This window comes from Calonectris borealis, chromosome 11, assembly GCF_964195595.1.
Source record: "Calonectris borealis chromosome 11, bCalBor7.hap1.2, whole genome shotgun sequence".
Taxonomy (NCBI): domain Eukaryota; kingdom Metazoa; phylum Chordata; class Aves; order Procellariiformes; family Procellariidae; genus Calonectris; species Calonectris borealis.
In genome coordinates, this window is record NC_134322.1 from 17,309,986 (window position 1) to 17,327,420 (window position 17,435).

The 17,435-nt window shown below is 41.0% G+C and overlaps 2 protein-coding genes across 4 annotated transcripts; both read right to left on the reverse strand.

Moving 5' to 3' along the window:
- Positions 1-563: 563 nt before the first annotated feature.
- MAPDA (N6-Methyl-AMP deaminase) lies at positions 564-10,398 on the reverse strand. Of its 2 annotated transcripts, XM_075160227.1 has the most exons (11): positions 10,270-10,398; positions 9,769-9,855; positions 8,380-8,510; positions 7,792-7,852; positions 6,925-7,012; positions 6,257-6,338; positions 5,360-5,486; positions 4,582-4,662; positions 3,437-3,575; positions 2,837-2,937; positions 564-1,488 (listed from the first exon to the last, which is right to left on the reverse strand). In XM_075160227.1, the coding sequence occupies exons 1-11, from the start codon at positions 10,315-10,317 to the stop codon at positions 1,297-1,299; spliced, it is 1,137 nt and encodes a 378-aa protein (XP_075016328.1). In that variant the 5' UTR covers positions 10,318-10,398; the 3' UTR covers positions 564-1,296. The 2 variants fall into 2 exon arrangements, with proteins under 2 accessions (XP_075016328.1, XP_075016329.1); XM_075160228.1 differs by lacking the exon at positions 9,769-9,855 and having other exon boundaries at positions 10,270-10,395.
- A 229-nt stretch (positions 10,399-10,627) lies between these two features.
- TM2D3 (TM2 domain containing 3) lies at positions 10,628-16,792 on the reverse strand. 2 transcript variants are annotated; one of them, XM_075160232.1, is made up of 6 exons: positions 16,666-16,792; positions 15,442-15,537; positions 14,420-14,577; positions 13,684-13,858; positions 13,021-13,096; positions 10,628-11,749 (listed from the first exon to the last, which is right to left on the reverse strand). In XM_075160232.1, the coding sequence occupies exons 1-6, from the start codon at positions 16,751-16,753 to the stop codon at positions 11,584-11,586; spliced, it is 759 nt and encodes a 252-aa protein (XP_075016333.1). In that variant the 5' UTR covers positions 16,754-16,792; the 3' UTR covers positions 10,628-11,583. The 2 variants fall into 2 exon arrangements, with proteins under 2 accessions (XP_075016333.1, XP_075016332.1); XM_075160231.1 differs by having other exon boundaries at positions 15,442-15,540; positions 16,666-16,783.
- Between the last annotated feature and the right edge of the window lie 643 nt (positions 16,793-17,435).

The following is a 17,435-nucleotide window of genomic DNA, read 5'->3' on the forward strand; positions in this document are numbered from 1 at the left end:
ATCAACTTCTTCGCTGTCCTGCCCCCCGCCTCCCCCCACCCCCGGGGTCTCTTATTGCCACTTTGTAGCCAGAACAACTTACTTTATCCTGATTTTATTACAAAAGACCAAAGCAGAAGTCATGAATAGCTTTTGTATCATTGTATTTATATTCAGTATTCCTTGCAGAGCCCAGAATGTTTGCTTGTTTAATTAATCAATGTAAAAATATTCCAGGTATGACATACCTTCTCTCTGGATACTTCCTACACTAGCTAGCAGTATCTAGTAGTAGATAGATACTGTTGCATGTGTATGTTCATGTATATTTTGATATCTCCGTATCAAAATATGCATGCACATGCATGGAGACACGCGGCGTGAACCCTGTCGCTGCCTGAACCAAGGAGCAACCTCTGCTGTCAGAGCAGAAGCGGCGCCGCGCACAGGCCGCCAGTCCGCCCCAGGGACTCGCACTTGCCAACTCCTGCAGCAGGCGACACATGCTTCTCCTCCGTAGATCTCGGACACGGACAGGCGCATACACACGCATGCACACGTGAAGGAGTGGTTTTGAAAACATGGATAGTGAAGCTATTTTTATTGCTTTTTTACAAGAAACAAACAGCGATTCTAAAAAGCATTTTAAGAATTAGCCCATTTCCCCCAAGTAGCTCACAATTTGCTAAGGCATTCAAGATTCTTAACTTTGTCCAAATACTACCAGTGCTGAGTGCATCGATAGGCACCACCACGTATGCTACACAATCCACAGCAGGCTTCAGTCATGTATGCCCATAAAAACAGATGCAATGTTTAATTCCTTTGAGACAAATATTTCATTCTCCCTGAGTTTGTTTCTGTCTTCCCATCCAATCGATGGCTCAAAACTTCTGTTTAAAAACAAATACAAAAAACAAATATACACCCCATACATACAAACTGCTTGGCGTAATGTTGCCAACAGAGGCATTTTAAACCCTAACAGCTGTGCCTTTATTCTGTTCTGACTCTCAAATGTTTGTAGTATGTTGACATATTTCAACTAAGTATTTTTAAGAAATGTCGTATCAGCTGGAGAGAAACGACATGACATTTAGAATTTTAGTCACTGGTTGAGAGCCCTTCCCAGCTACAAAAGAACATTTACTTCTGTGCCCACTAACAAAGGATGCATTCCTGTTGTCTTCATTCTGCACAGGCACAGTTTATGGGCCGGATTTATAAACCTGAAGTCTGAAAAAAGCCAGGGACTTCAGTAAAAAGATGCTTATTAACTAATCTAACACACCCAAGCTGTTTAGAACCACAGTTTGATTAATCAAACAGAGTTGGCTTCAGTTTACACCACTGTTCCCTTAGCTTTGATTTTACTACACTTGAAGCAAAGATATAGTTGATTGATTCGTAGGAAAGATCCCACATCTGTGATCGAGTCAGATTAAATGTTTTTGCAACCAGCTCGTATTCTTGCGATAGATCTGTTGCAAAGACGCCTTTATCATCAGTCTGGAGTTAAATTGAAAGAAAAGAAAAAAAAAGTTTAAATTAGTTCCTCTATGTCAAAAAGGGTTTTTTCTACACATTACAAACCAGTTTTATCTTGCTCTTTCACATTTTATTCCATGGTTCTTTCATCTGTTGGTAATTATTTCACACTTTATTTGCCCTTTTTTCACTCAAAATTAATAAGTTATTCAAACATACAAGAAAACTTCTTAAAGTGACAGCACAATTTATCAAGAAAATAGGATTTCCTATTAAAATTGCTAGAAAGATGGCTATCAAATGATGTATGCATGCAAGCTATGGCAGTGTGTGCATGCCTCCTTATTCCTCTTTCCCCTTTCCTCAGGCTTGGGAACTAGAGCATACGCTGTATTCCTACATCTTCAGGGAAGAAACTGTCTCACTCTCCGTACTTAGTGTCAACTAGAACAATTTCTTGATACTGACTGAAGTACTAGGCTAGCATCAAAAACATATGATTAAAAGCCACCTACAGATTATTCATCTAAAAGGAGCAAGTTAGGATTATTTCAGGGTTAATGAGACTACCCATCTGCAAGTCAGAGTCCTTGTGTCCCCACAGAGAAGAATGCTAACTACATCCTGTTAAACTTAAGACACTGTAGTATCTCCTTCCACTACTCCTCTTTTTATAGGCCTTTATGGGTAAACTGCTTTCTTACGTGACTTCATTGGTTATCTAGAATTTTCACAATTGAAAATCTCAGAAATAATCTCTAATCCTGAATTATTTTTTACCTAATACAACAGAGTTCAAACGCAATAATAAATACTTTATACAATAAAGGATTGAGGCTTATTTGAATAATAAGCACAACGCTCTAATATATATACACACACTTGGACAATGCTACAAATTGTAGTCGTTAAACCAACAGGATGATAGGAAATCCTGCCAGTGCCAGCAAAAGTACTTGGCACCTCAACATTTAAGGACCTTAATGAGCTGTCGAGAGAACTCAAGAAGTTTCATCCAACACGATAAATACCCAGGTAAGCACAAGCTTAAATGCAAGCATTGGACCAATATGTCTAAGAGAAATCTGTCAGTACACAAACAGTTAAGAAGTGCACGGCATGCATAGTTGATCATCTTACCTATACAGAAAGAAAGGTCTTGCTTTGCAATAAAACCAAGAGAAATACTAAAAATTCCCATTTGTATTACAAGCATTTCTCAAACAGAACATTATGATTTCCTATAAGCAGATGATTTGCTGCAAGGTCAGAAATTGTTAGTAAGTCAGCTCTGATCCATAAAAGGAGATACATTTCTCCAATTTCACACTAGTTTGCCTAAACACATGGTTAAAATCAAAAAACTTACACAAAGCACTGCAGGGTGGCCCATGTTGTACCAGTATCCAAAATGGTGTTTGTCACAGGAAGGCACTGTCTGAGTTTTGATGTTTGATGTCATGCAAAGTTCTAAGGGGAAAAAAAAAGAAGAAACAAGGATATATATCAAAACAAAAGACATGCTATGTTTTTGACACATTCATTGACTTATTTCTGTTCCTGAATGAAAATAAAAATCACCTATTGTTGTTTCCCTGATTTTCTATGCTATAAAATATTTGGTAATATGTTCTGAGGGAAGTTTGGTAATCAATTTCTTCTCAACTACTGGCTGGGTATAAAATTTAGGGAGCTTGCAAACCAGATAGAGAAACACCACACAGCCTTGCACAGTAAGTGAAAATTATGATTTAGTTTTGTTTTCTCAGATTGTTGTCTGCTGCCTCAAATATGTCAAAAACACAAAAGCGTTACCAGTGTGCCTTTATAGGCTATTCTCTCACATACACTGCCACGTTTTTCTAAGTCACCTCTGGTCAAAGACAAATCAGAGTTATTCGATCAGCAGGACGTATCATATTCTGAAATCTAGAGATCACCAAGTAATTTTCGTAACTTTTTTTCTTACCAATAGGTATATGATTCTGTCGAACAAGTGGCACTAACTCTTCTGAACCTGTTGTGGCAGAATTGAGAAATGTTCCATGTCCAATTCTGTCAGGAGGCAGGCCCAGGAGAATTTTGGTCTCCTCTTCTTGATTTGGAATCTAGAGAGGATATATTTTACATTCTGTCAAGGCAGCATAAGACAGCACATTAAATAATTACAACGGACTTCAAGTTCTATTTTCACAGCATATCTTATCCAAAAGAAAGTGTTAGTGAGACTAAATACCTGCATTACTACCCTGTAAAGAAAGATGTAGTGCATGAAAGTGACTCTCAACTTGGAATTACAAACTGAAGAACTCATAATCCTAAACTGGTATGTAAAAACAGATGATCGCTATTTGCAGTTCCGAAGTACTTTCAGTTGGAGGCCTCAAATCAACTTTGTATGCTTCAGTTTCAAAACTGCCTTGTCAAGACAACCTTTAACGCTTGTTTTACACAGGGGTTAAAAAAATGGTGCATGAAGAACTTAAACTGCAAGAGGCCAAAAACAAACAAACAAACAAAAAAATGAAACAAAACCAAAAGACCACTGAGACATTAAGAAATAAATTTTCAGAGAAGCATGCAGGAATATCCTGCAAAAGCCTCCTTAATGAAATAAAAACAAGTATAAATAGGCCTGTGACATGATATATCATGCTTAATTTCCTGAAGAAATAAAAATATTTTCAGTATTTATCAGACTCGTCAGAGTAAACTTCAGCCACCACTTCAATAGATTGTATGGAGAAGCCCAACTCTTTCTACTGATAGAAGCAGAGCTAACAGAACTACTCATGAAAATGTGCGAATTTTACTATACGTAACTTCTGATAAAATACCAGGAAGAAAACAGTGAATCTCTTGGAGTATTACTAATTTTCAAATTCACACCTAACCCCCCAATAGATATAGTACAGTAAGAAAAAATTTGACGGTTCTGATTCAGAACAGATTGTTGAAGATTTCTCCTTGTTTTCTTCTCTCTTGTCAAAACACCCCAAGCCATTACTACTTTGGCCTGAGAAGTTCAAAACGCACAGAAGTTAATTTTAGTTTCATCAAGGTTTTTATAAAATGGGAATTACAGAGAAGGACCAAAATAAAGAAAACTTTTACCTCTGAAAGATGCAAGGCCAGCTTTAGACCTGCTTTCTTTGCTTCTGAGAGCGGTTCCAAAAAATCTTGACCATGTCCTGCCTTGAAGACAGAAGCACATCACCATTCTACAGCTTGTTTTACAAAACTCCTCCTATTACAATAATTAAGAAGTCTAGCAATATCAAAATTCAAATACAGTTACATTGAATTATTGTTCTTTTCCCATTACTTCAGTTTTGAATGCAGCAAGTCACATAATGTTCTGCCATATGGGCACAATTTAGACAAACTGGTCAAACGTCAGTAATTCAGATGATGCCCAACACTGACAAGCCAATTGTCTTGATTTTGATATCCTTTCCACAACTACCACCTGGAGCTATTTCATTGCAACTTGACAGCTATCCTCAAACATTTTTGCTTTCTTAGTATGCAATAAGTATTTGGTGCATCTAAACAAAATTTAAACTAGTGTCAACTTGCAATATTATTTAACTTGCCTCAACCCAGTCAATCTGACTGGGACAATTTAGTAACGGACACTTCCCAGATAAACACTACTTTTCAGTAGCTCTTTTTTCAGTGTCATATATTAATCTATAGATTCTTTGTTAAAGTATCTGTTCCTTACAGCAACAGGGATTAACCTGGTATCAAGATTACAAGCAATCCATTCAAACTAGCAATAAACATAGGACAAAAACTTGTAAAAACAAAGTATGATTAGAACCGCTTACTGTTACACAACATTACATATTTATCTTCAAGAACAGACCAAAATAAAACAAAAACTTACAGTGGGATCACCGCTGAGGTCAAGTCCTACTACAACCCCATCAGTGGAAAGAAGGAACTCTTCAGCAAGTTTAACAGTCTGCTTAGCAACTGCCGGGCCACCTCTTCTATTTATTGCTATTAACAATCTAGGATAGAAATGCACATATTAAGTTAAATACAAGCTGTAATAACAGGAGACCAACAAATCCGATACCAACAAAAATGGCACTTTATATCCTTCACGGTTGAGTATAAAGAGTATTTGTATAGGAAACTGTTCAAGGAATGAAGGTACCAAAGTGCAGAGGGACACAAATTAGCCTGTGAAATGCAATAGCCACAGTGAGAGGGAGGGCAGGGAACAATACACTGCTCATTTGCTGCCTGCGCTCTCAGGCGAGCAACCTCTCAGAGGCGCACACATGAAGATTGAGAATTCTTCAGCTTCCACAAATAAATCTAACAAGGGTTCTACTGAGAGTATACAAGACAGGCAAGCAGACTGCCTCCGAGCAACCACTGACACCTTCTGAAACTTTTCTGCTGCTTAGGACCACCTCTCCTTTCCAGCAGGTTGCTTGTACAACTAATCAAGCAAAATCTTTGCAATGAATCTAGGCTGTGAAAAAGGAATCTTTAATGCAATTTCCATCAAAACCACTGCTTTTCCTGAAAATGTTGCAGAGAATGGACAGTCTTAGAGCTGACAAGCTTTACCCAGTTTCATTCTCTATCAGTAAAAAGGAAGAAAAAAGCTCAGGTTTCTGTATGAATTACCTGTTTCCATTCCGTGTAGTCTAGTTTAAGCACGATTTTCTTTCCTACACTGATGGTTTGTAAAATTCTCTGCAAACCATGACCGAGCATCAGACTACACAAAACCTTGAAACAGAGGTACTCCATGTGCTTTATTTACCTTACATCTATATCCAAGCCTTCTTCTTTACACTGCTTTATACCCTCAAGTACAGTTTCAACATACATCCTTTTGGTCATACCTACAAACACATGTACACATTTGGAATAAACATATTTGGATTAATTTTATTATGTTGCAGACCCAGCTCTCTAGCCTCTTAAGTTTCATTTTGCACCTTTGATTTTAGTCCATAGTCTTCTAATCTATATAGTTCTAATTGTTTATAAATATAGCTTTACTTTGAAGCATACATTTGAATTAAGCCTCCTCCTAAACATCTGGAAGAAAGAAAATAACTTAGTGTGAACCAGAGAGTAGCAACAGGACTTCTCTTATGTGCTTCTATTAAGCCACATCTAAAAGAAAATAAAAAATGAAGTAACACAGAGCAAATACTTCAGCTATTAAAAATATTATCAGACTCAGATGTCATACTAAAGCGAATAACCCAAATTCTTGGGTAGTAGAGTTATAACCAACACATTTTTGTCCTCAAAAATCAAATAGTAAAGTGACATGTTTTTACATGGTTAAATCTTTGCTTTTGTATTTAAAGTATATTTTTATTGAACCAACTAAATTTGACTTTACTTGTTACTGACATAGTCCTACCTAAGTTTTATAGCACATCAGACATGGAAATTAAAAACCAGAACAGACTGTACCTGTGGACTTTTCTTCTCTAGGAGTGCTCCTCAATTCCAGATACTTGACACCATCATCAGCAAATTCTTTAATAACATCTTTAGTTATCTGATTAAGAAACAGTGTATTCATTGTCATGAAAGTGATGCTTATAATTGGTTATATTTTCCTTTACAACTAAAAGACCCAGATATCTTTTGGCGTGAAACACTTGCAAAATTTTCAGGCCCTATGTGTTTTTAGCGCTCTCCATCTCTGGAAATACTACCCCACAGAAGGTACCTTCAGTCACCTCTGCGATACTGAAGAGAGTTAGGACAAATGAGAATTTCCTTGTCTGAACAAGAATACCCCGCAACTGGTGCAGCCATAACCCCTTTCACAGCTACGGTACCTTTCTGTAAGTTTAACAGGCTGCCTGAAAGCGCCTTTACAGGAGGAAAGAAGAGGACACTACACCACTTTCTGCTCCCTATTTTGATCATACGACAGTTCTCCTTGACAGCTTTGTAATCTGAGGTGAACAAAGGGCAAGTCTAGTTCTGTAGTTTTGGTACGTAACGAACCAAAGAAGAAACAGGAAATGACAAAACTAAAGCTTTTGGTAACAATCAACAGACATCACGTTTTTAAGACATTATCAGTCCAAGCATCCGAGTGGTCATGAAGACCACCAGATTGGAAGCTCATTGCTTTCACAAAAATTAAATGTGAAAGTTATATAAAAACCTGTGTTTCTAAATTAATGTGTTTTACAATAATAATTCTGACCTCTAACTGAAGGGACCATTGTTGATATTGTTACTTGGAACCCAATGCTGTTAATCCAACTACTTTTGACTCTGTGTACTGCTTGCTTGTTTTAAGCAAACCTTTAATTAACTTACCAGTAAAATATCGTCAGTCCTAGTGGTAATCTGATAGATGATCTGAAACATCTGAAAACATCTAAAATAAAAAGTTAAAAAATTGGACAAATGTTGAACAGTAAAATGAGTATTCAAAAAAAAAAAATTCTACACTTTGAAAACATGTACTCACTATGCTCAATTAACCAGCTTGTAGCTTAAAATACAAAGACCATCTGAATGGCGATTTCTGATTTTAGATGCTAACAAAGCAGCTGCAACAGAAATTATTACCACAGAGCTTTCTGAAGCACAAAGGAAAACATGAAGTTTCCAAAAAAGGAAACTACATGAGTCAATTTTCTCTGAAAAGCACGTGCCATAAGTGAAAATTTTCAATCCTTTGAAAAGAGAATTAATCAACATGAGATTTCCATTTAGTTTGCAAACACCTAAGCAGTTATTCTATAGATACAAGTAGCAAAAAATCTAACGGATTGTACTGTAACTGAAACTTGAAAATGTATTTTCTGCAGTCAGTGTATAAGGCCATATGTTTCTCTGTTTTGAACTTAATTAAAAGACACTCTGTAAATGTTCATCACACGCAGACACGTGTGTACTCACTCCTCTAAGGTTCTTTTCTTTCCTTTGTCAATCACAGTCATTCCATTCTGGATCTGAAGGTTCGGCTTCTGGGCCATAAGTTTCTTCATAGTGGCAGAACTGATACAGCCGTTCAAATGAGCATGAAGTTCCTAGAGAAAAAAAATCCTATGGATTTGTGTCCGGTGAAAAGGACGGCTTCTGCTTCTCGTTTGTATTCCTGTTCTTGTGTCCTACATTATTGTTTCGCTCTGAGTTTGAAAATAAAGTAACAGTTATCTGTGTGTTTGGCTAATTGTTTCCTCATGCTTTTGCATGCACCAGTTCAACGAAGACTGTCCCGTTTGTTCCTTCTCACTCGGCAGGCTCTTGTCAGCCCTATCTCGGCGGGAGCGCAGCCGGCTCTGGGAAAAGGGCTCTCCAGCTAATCGTTGGAGTGGTGCCGTTCAAGGTGAGGAGGAAGCGAACAGCTGCCTCAGTCTTGAGGGAAGTATAATAAGGATTCAAGAACTCGTTCCCCATCCACTGCAAGTTAAATGTATGTGTACATTGTCTGAAAATAGCAACATCCGTATATCCACTCGGCTTTCTTTTTCTCATAATTTGAAGTTTTAACTCACACCAGAAATCCAGCAGGATGCTGCGTCTACCCATTAACAGCAACTGGAGTAATTGCCCTCCTTTGTCTGAGACTGCTTTCTGCCCAACTTTCTCTTGACAACCTGCCTTTGGGGTCCAAACCTATGATCCTCAGCTCCATTCCTCGCTTCACCTTTGCTCCTTCTTATGATCTCCTGGCTCCCGACATATGGAACAGGTCCCTAGTGCCCTCCCAACTCATTCAGAATGTGTCTGCAAAGCATCTGCTTTGTTACCTACCCCCTCACCCCCTGGAACACATCCCTTCTCACTGGGAAAAGAAAAATGAGAAATATTTCTTCAAGCCTTTCATTGGAAAACGTGTTGAAATTGTAACTCCTTCAAGATTTAATTATTTTAATTTTGTGAAGTATTACATTTCAGATTCCTATTTTAAAGTATTAAGTTCACAAGCAGAGGAAAAGGGGTCAGATTATCTTAAACTGTGAAGGTGCACAGCTCCAACTAAGCACCAGGAGCTACAGCTGCTTACCACGTCTGGAAATCAAGCCAGATACATACTACTACTGCTGCATTAAATTTTTCACAATCTTACAACTGAAATATCTCTCAGAATTCAGTTAGACATTAGACATAAACCCTGAAAAACACCTTACTGAAAAGGAGCATGAGAATACAAGGATGGCGTGATTTGATGTGGTTTGATTGTGCACCTGTGCATTTACTGTGTAAGCTCTCCGTTGGCGTACGTGCCATTCGCTGTTTGCAAGTCCAGCACGGTAGCACCGATAAAAGCGGGGTGACACGTACCGACGGACAGCACCGATACGCTAAAAGCCAGGCACACCCTTCGGGACATGGGGGAAAAAAAGCGTTATCTGAGACAGACTCCTTGGGCTAGCCTCGGGGAAAAACAGGACAAAAAAAGAAAATAAAGATCACGCTCAATTGATTTAACTGGAAGGAGATTAGACACTAAGAACCGCGAAGAGGTGGCCCGGCAAGCACCCACCGCACTGAGGGATAAAGGCCCTCAGAAAAAGCGCGCGTTTGTTAAAAACCCGCATGAGCCGCCTGCCCGCCCGCCCGCCGCGCTGCCGGCTGCAGCGCCAGCCCCTCAGGCCCTGGCCCCCCGCTCCCGCCCGGGCCCGCCTGCACCGCGGGTTCCGCACCCGCCAGCAGCGCCCGGGGCCGCCCGCCGCAGCCGGGGCCGCGCACCCGAGGGACGGGCAGGGCCCCGGCCGCCGTCGGCTGCTTCACCGCAGCGGCCCCGCCGAGCCCCCGCGGCCGCGCTGCCCCCGCCGCGCTCACCACTTTGGGCAGCTGCCGGTAGAAGCGCAGCTCCCGCTCCGCCGCCATGACGGCGCCTGTGCCGGCGGAGGGCGGGCGGCGGCCGGGCTCACGGCGGCGGCACCGCCCCCCGGCCCGGCCGGCAGGAGCCGGCCCCCACGGTTGCGTTCCGCCCCCGCAGGAGCCGGCCCCCGGCTCTTGCCGCCAGCCGCGGGCAGCGCCCCGCCCTGTGACCCCTTCCTTGGGCAGGGGCCCGCGGCCACAGCCCCGCCGCTCGCCCCGCCCCGCCCCCTCCCTCCCGCCGCCAACCACCCGAGCACAGAAATACAGGTGCAGCAGGAGCGAAGGCGAGCTCATAAAAAACACTGTTAATACCCAATTCCATAAAAGCTTCAAGTTTATTCAAGATTTTCAGATGTACTGCGCCTTCCTACTGCACAAGCGACAGTTCCAGTCCAGTGTACGGGGAGGGCAGGGAAGATGTCGCCTGCCGAGAGGTAGGCAGCGCCCGCGGGCGGGTAAGGGAACTAAACGAAGCTACTCCTCTGCAGGTTGCTACATTACCTTGTTACGAAGCCCTAAGTGGATAAACGCACGCTTATACTGCCAACCCTTTTTTTGAATTAACTTGGCAAGCTTAGTAGCACAAGAATACGAGTTGTACCTTCCACTGATACGCAGGTCAAACCCAACCAAAATAGACATTCTGGAGCAATCCTAAAATCTATTTCAATTATTTCATATTTAGCTTTTAGTGTTACTGCAATCTAATTCTAATTTTAAGTCAACAAGTCACTAAGCAAATGCTAGCTCTTGCTATATCCCAAAACAGAGATGAGTGTAATTAACATCATAAAACACGGTGATCTACATACTACATACTAGAGTAATTCAGGCAAATAAATTATCCTCCCACAAATACGAAAAAAGAATGTATGACTGACATATTTAGGGAAGTTAGCTTTAAAGTTAAATTCAAGCATACAAATATGAAGTAAACAACTCAATATTCAAGTTAGTTTGTATCTCTTTTGGTGCTTGACAGATCATCCAAGTTCAAGCACAGGGCAGAATTTGGTTAGGTGTTCAACTTTTTTCATAGAAAAATAGCATGTCCATAGAAGAAAGAAAATGAATTTCAACTTACTCAGTGATCCACTCTTTTATTTTACCTTAGTGAAAGGCAAACTAAGTACAGATACTGTACATTAAAACGTATGCACATAAGAAGAACAGTTGTTCTTCATTCTACCTCAAAGGCTCAAATCTATACATTCTTTTATTTAGAGCCCTTTCCAAGCAATTACTCCTCTCCAAAACATGTTGCACCCACATTTAAATATAAAGAGAACCATCTGCAGGTCCCACATAGCCAACACCTATTAGTAGCACATCAATTAGTGTCCATATTCCAAGTCCACCAAAGCTGAAGAGTTTTCCCAGACCTTCCCGCCACTGGCCCAGATAGAAACGATCGGCACCAAATCCACCAAGGGTGATGCTGTAAGAACAGAAACATGATTCATTATTATTATTTTTAGATTAACTCAGTTTGGGTATTCTTTCTGGCATACCTACAAGTTGATGATAGTTTTGCTCTACATCATTCAAGAAAGTATACATTTTTTATACGAAAAGAGCTGACTGGGTTATTAAATCAGAAAGCTGTTAATGAAATAGCACTATTTCTTAGCTGATTAATACTATCCACAGACTTGACAGTTTTTCATTCATGACAAGCAATAAAACCCAAAACTCTCAAATTTATAAATGTATTTCAACTTTTCTAAGCTAGCAGAAGCTAAAAAAAACCCCAACAAACAAGCTATAGAAACAGACCCAAACGCTATATTCAGCCCCATGCAGTAGGCAGGCAACAGTAAATTTCGCCAGCTGGTGGCAGAGAGAACTCTTGCTATAAAGGAAAGTACGTTAGATCGCTTTCTTAATCAGGGTCTTATTGTATCTTTGGCTCCAGGAATAGAGTGTCTTACTACCTAATTTATCATATTAACCACTTTTGAAACATTAAAATTTAATGAAAGAGGTCTTACCACCAAAAGAACTTCAGTTACTTTCAAATCGCTATTGTGGTGCTCTAATGGCTTAATATTCCAAAAATAACCTAAATAGTTTCTTTCAACACTGCTACACTGGTCACTCCCCTAATAGTTTAAAATGTAAGAAACTTCGTCTCAAGGCACTTCTAGCTGTTACAGTTGGGAAGGCAGCCGTAACAAATGTATACCAACAATAGCCAGCTCAGTGAGACTGATCAGATTCAGAAACAGCTGCATTCATTTCAGATGCCAAGAAGTAATTTGGATGATTTTCAGCCCTAGTTGTTTAAAACATAAAAAACTGGGAGAAAAAAAACCATAAATCTGCAGATTTTTTTAAGCATTTGTACCTCATTTGACACCATACAGAATAAAAGCAAGCATGTCCTCTCTACTCAGAAAATGGATGACTTTGTGAAGCTGAAGAATCATTGGCATTTACTCTCAAGAAAGTACATTCGATGCAGAAATAGGGTAGATGTTTTCTCTCAAGCTCTATTACTGAAGACAGCTAGCATCGTTGCATATGAAATCTTCGGGCATCCTATGCTTCCAAATTCTAAGCTAGACTATATGAAATACCGGTTACTCAGTACACCATTAAAAAATACCAAGCAGAAAAACACACAAACTGAAGATTTTATAGACAATTAATCTATTTCTAATAATATTATCTATTTTAGCTTGACGTTATCTAATAGTTCTCGTGTACCTTAGCGCCAAGGCAGTAGACCACTTATAACCTCCAGTCCAGTTGCAATACAGCATCTTAGGAAAGACACGATTACCTAAACATTAGAGAACATTCAAACCTTAATGTAACAAACAAAGACCACATAACGAGTAAGAAAATGACAAGCAAGAAGATGCTGTATTTCTCTAACAAGAGTCTGAAAGGGTTGACACTAATTGAAACAAACACTGTCAACACAAAAGCTCATATATACTCCAGAGTCCTCTGTTCCGTCAATCTTCGTCCCACATCAGAAAACATGCAAGGTCACTGAACAAACAGGGGGAAAATTAAACTAGTTGGGTGAAACTAGCATGGATTTTTTTAATTATCCCACTGAGACATTTGATATTGATTCTATTAGTGGTGTCCAAATTCATAGAAGTTGACAAAAATAAAGCAGAACTATTTTCTCTCATGTGAAGGTACACAACAGTATTAAAAGCCAATGTTTACAGTTAGATGTCACTATTACACTTAAAAATTAAAATGTAACTATAAAAAAATTCAATAGATTAATCAAGGTGCAGGCTGTTAGTGCAATGTACATAAACAATCATTGTATTGACCCATTACAAAAAAATCTTAAGAAGTTCTTTAGAAAAACAACTTCTTTACAGAATCCATTTTAGCCCACCTTACCTAGACAATGAATATGATCCCGTACTGTACAAGTGGCATTATATCGTTGTCGCGGACAAGAAACCGTCATGCAGTTTGTAGAATTGGTACATACATAATCAGTTGTTGCAAGCTGCCAGCAAAACTGGCATGTCATGTTAATTGTAAAGTTCTCCTGCTCGTGGTTATTCTGATCCTATAAAAGGACAGCATTATGACTTCACTAGTAATAAAAAAAATTCACAGTGTGCAGTATCAAGTTACATTTAATGGAGAGACATTTGGGGCAAAATAACAATTACCCTTTTTGCTACCTCTATGTAGTCAAGTAAAATAGAAAAATCAACATTAGAAAACTGACAAAGAGTTATTAAAGTGCAGTTTAACGTTACTGCCTTCCTGCAATCTAAGGCTACTGCCAGAAGGAGGACTCATTCAGTCTCACCTGTAAGATCAGTTTGTAGCTCTAATGGATATTTAGCCTCCCCACCCTCAAAATGGTTCAATTTTGATTGGTCAACAAATTGATTTAACTCAATTGCATGGCTGCGTAACAAAAAGGTCCAATGCAAGAAAGGCAAAACAGAGAAGGGTAGGTCTGCCTCTTCAGCAACGGCCTACAGTTGAATGAATATATCGTAGGTCTGCAAGCCTGCCTATGTAAGAACCTGGAAATCAATTTTTTATATTTTATGACAAGATGCCACAGTTTAATTAAATTACTTAAATTTGGGTTTAAAAGTAACAGGTTACTTACAACACAATGAACGTGTGGCTTGACTTTGCAATCAAAAGTGGCCGGCTTCCCATATATACAGGAATAGTTTGTGTTACATGTCATACAGTCTGGTGGCAATCTACTGCAAAGCCCGTTGCTAGGACATTTAGTCACATAAGATGGAATTTCTGTACTTTCTGGAAGGTGAAATACGTGAATAAAATTAAGAAAGCGAACACAAAAAGCTATATAGTCTAAAGTATATATATACACATATTTTTTCTTTTGTACTGTATATACACACAGACCCACTGACACTGTATAAAGGGCTTTCCTTATTATACAGTGAACAGCATTACTAGTTGGTGTTGTGGGAACCACTGCGTTAGTCAAGTGAGCTACACAAGACAGCGGGTATCCTGCAAGGATCTCGCAGGAGTTCCGTCCAGGACAGCACAGCAACACAATTCAGTACAGCACCAGAGCAGAGCTTAGCACGGATTAGTGCCGCCTCAGCCAGTATTTCTCAGCAGAAGTAATCAGTTTAGGTATAGAAGCAGGTTGACACATGTAACCTACTTTTAGTTCAGGTCTAACTGTTTACAGCTAGCTCAGCCGTTTGCTGTTTTACATGTTCAGAATCACCTCTTAAATTACTAGCAAGAACAGTGTTTCAGCCAATCCTGACAGATCCCTTAGCTAAAAAAATTGTATTTATGTTGGATAAGGAAGAGTAACGAGTTCTTGCAGAATGCTGGAGTCTTTCAAGAACTTCCACCATCCTGACAGGGTGTAAAACACATGAACCACAACAGCAGTTTAACTGGTCGTTTAGATTCTAGTTGTAAGATCTTATATGGACCAATTTTCTAATTATATAATCCAAACTAGTTGTTAAGGCATTGGAGAATAATTCATAATGTGTTACACTATAATGTCTTTCACCACTGTGAAAGCATGTACAGGTGTCTAAGACATAATTCAAGAACTTTACTACTAAACTCAAGACACTGAGGAAAAAGGCCCACAGAAGAAAAACAAAAGAAACAGCGTAATTGTACCTGCTGCTTTAAAATAGGGAGTATTTGTACTCGTTGAAGTTAGGCTTTTTGCAAATGTAGACTGTGGCTGTGAATGCTTTGTGGTCATCAAAGATCCTGCTACAAGAAAAAAAGATATGAAGAAAGTGATATTTCTAGAATAAAATTAGTCTTCAGACACAGTTTGATTTCAGCACACTGATATGAAATTACAAGTAGAAAGTGTAATGAGAATAAAAAAAAATTACAAAAATTTGTTTACCTATTCTATGAATAGTAGGATGTTGACATTAAGCATTAAAATGAGCATTAGAATTGAATTGTTCCTTTTAGACAAGAAATCATGTTTATTTCAATTCAGTCTTATTTTTTGATTCTTGAGAATTAAAAAACACTGCTCAGAAAGCAGATTTTACACTGTATTTGCTACTGAACAAAACCATTTAACCAAGCAATGCAGCTACTTTTGATAGAAAGCTAGAATAGAAGAACTGGCTGGCAACCACGCCTGTATTTGTGCATGCACTTCATGTTTGTCTCTGCGCGGATCCCACGATTGCAAGGACTCGGGGCTGTGCAGAGCTCAGAGGCGCGTAGATCTGCGCCAGAGCCCGCAGGGCAGCACACACGCAGCACGAGCAGCCATGCCCGGGTGGAAGCATACACAGAGGTCTGTCACGTCTGTCTACCCAGGCGGTGCCGAGAAGCCCCGGTGCCCTCGCCAGTTACATTTTGGATCAGACGCCACTCAGGCGGAGCACGCACCGGAGACGCTATGTAAGCCTAGAGCACAGACCAGCCGGCGAGCGGGGCCTAGCCCGTCTGTTGTCCTAACGCCGAGCATCTCGGTACCAAGTCCCAGCCCTGCAGCGCACAATTAAAACCAGCCATGCCCGCAGCCCCTGGTCCCCCCCGCCCCAGTCAGGGAAGTGGCAACGCATCTTCATCAAGCCGAGGTTACGGTCGCCTCCCAGCTCGGCCGCCGGACCCTCCAGGGGCGCGCTCAGCCCCCGCCCCGGGGATCGGCTGAGGAGACTCGGGAGAACAGCCCCCACCTGCAGGCCAGCCGCCGGGGCGCCAGCAGGCCTCCCCCGCCGAGCCCGGGGCTGGGAGCGCCCGGCCCGCCAGAGTCGTCCGCGGGGCCGCGGCCAAGCAGCAGCTCCCTCCCTGCCCCCCCCCCTCCCTCCCCACCCGCCCTGTCTCGGCCTCAGGGAGCCCGGGCAAAGCGGCGGCGGCCGCGCTCACCGCGGCCGGAGAGGACGTAGAGCTGGGACAGGAAGAGAGCGACGCCGCAGAGCCTCCGCAGGGCGCGCAGCCCCGCCAGCGCCGCCATCTTGCCTGCCGCTGCCGGCTCCGCCGCTGCCGGCGAAGGGCGGGCGGGGGAGGCGGGGCCGCCGGCTGCGCCGCAGCCCCACGGAGGGACGAGCCCAGGGCGGCAGCCGCCCTGGAAAAACAGGGATTTCAGCCAGCCTGGTGCTGCATCTCGCGTTGCCCCCTCCCCAACGGCTCTGCACGGGCAGCCTCTGGCTTTACGAACCTTAGCGGATCTTTCGAAACGTCATTCACCGCGGTGCCGCTCACCGCCTCGGGCTCCCGACCACGCACGCTGCTCTCCTCCCGCTGTCCTGTGCCTGTCTCTCCTTCTCTCTACCTATTTCTCCCTGTAGAAAATCTTAATTTATATTATTTTTATTAATTTGTATCCTTCAATGACCTCTCTCGTTGCTGCAGGTCATCTGAAAACTTAAATGGCGACAGCATAGATACATGTATGCTAAAGTGTTAGTCTTGTCTTTGCAAAACCTAGAAATTCACTGTAAAAAACCCAGAAGTTTTAATTCTGCAGTCCGATACATCACACATGTATCATGTAGGCTGTAGTCCATAAAAGTATGATATTTCATATATAAAATATATAATTAATAATAAAATAAAAAAAATCACCCTCCAACCCCCATGTTAATTCTGTAAAGTGGAACAGAAAGATTTCCCAGCACTTGTTCCTTCAATTTTTC

What these genes read in the sequence shown, in the direction of transcription:
- MAPDA (XM_075160227.1), bottom strand. Translation starts at nt 10,317, where the DNA reads ATGGCGGCGGAGCGGGAGCTGCGCTTCTACCGGCAGCTGCCCAAAGTG. An exon ending in ACCGGCAGCTGCCCAAAGTG is followed by an intron (nt 9,856 to 10,269) that starts GTGAGCGCGGCG and finishes CCCCGAGGCTAG; the next exon opens with CCCAAGGAGTCTGTCTCAGA. An exon ending in GGCTTGGATATAGATGTAAG is followed by an intron (nt 5,487 to 6,256) that starts GTAAATAAAGCA and finishes TTTCTATCCTAG; the next exon opens with ATTGTTAATAGCAATAAATA.
- TM2D3 (XM_075160231.1), bottom strand. Translation starts at nt 16,753, where the DNA reads ATGGCGGCGCTGGCGGGGCTGCGCGCCCTGCGGAGGCTCTGCGGCGTC. An exon ending in CTACGTCCTCTCCGGCCGCG is followed by an intron (nt 15,541 to 16,665) that starts GTGAGCGCGGCC and finishes TTTTTCTTGTAG; the next exon opens with CAGGATCTTTGATGACCACA. An exon ending in TCCCTATTTTAAAGCAGCAG is followed by an intron (nt 14,578 to 15,441) that starts GTACAATTACGC and finishes TTCACCTTCCAG; the next exon opens with AAAGTACAGAAATTCCATCT.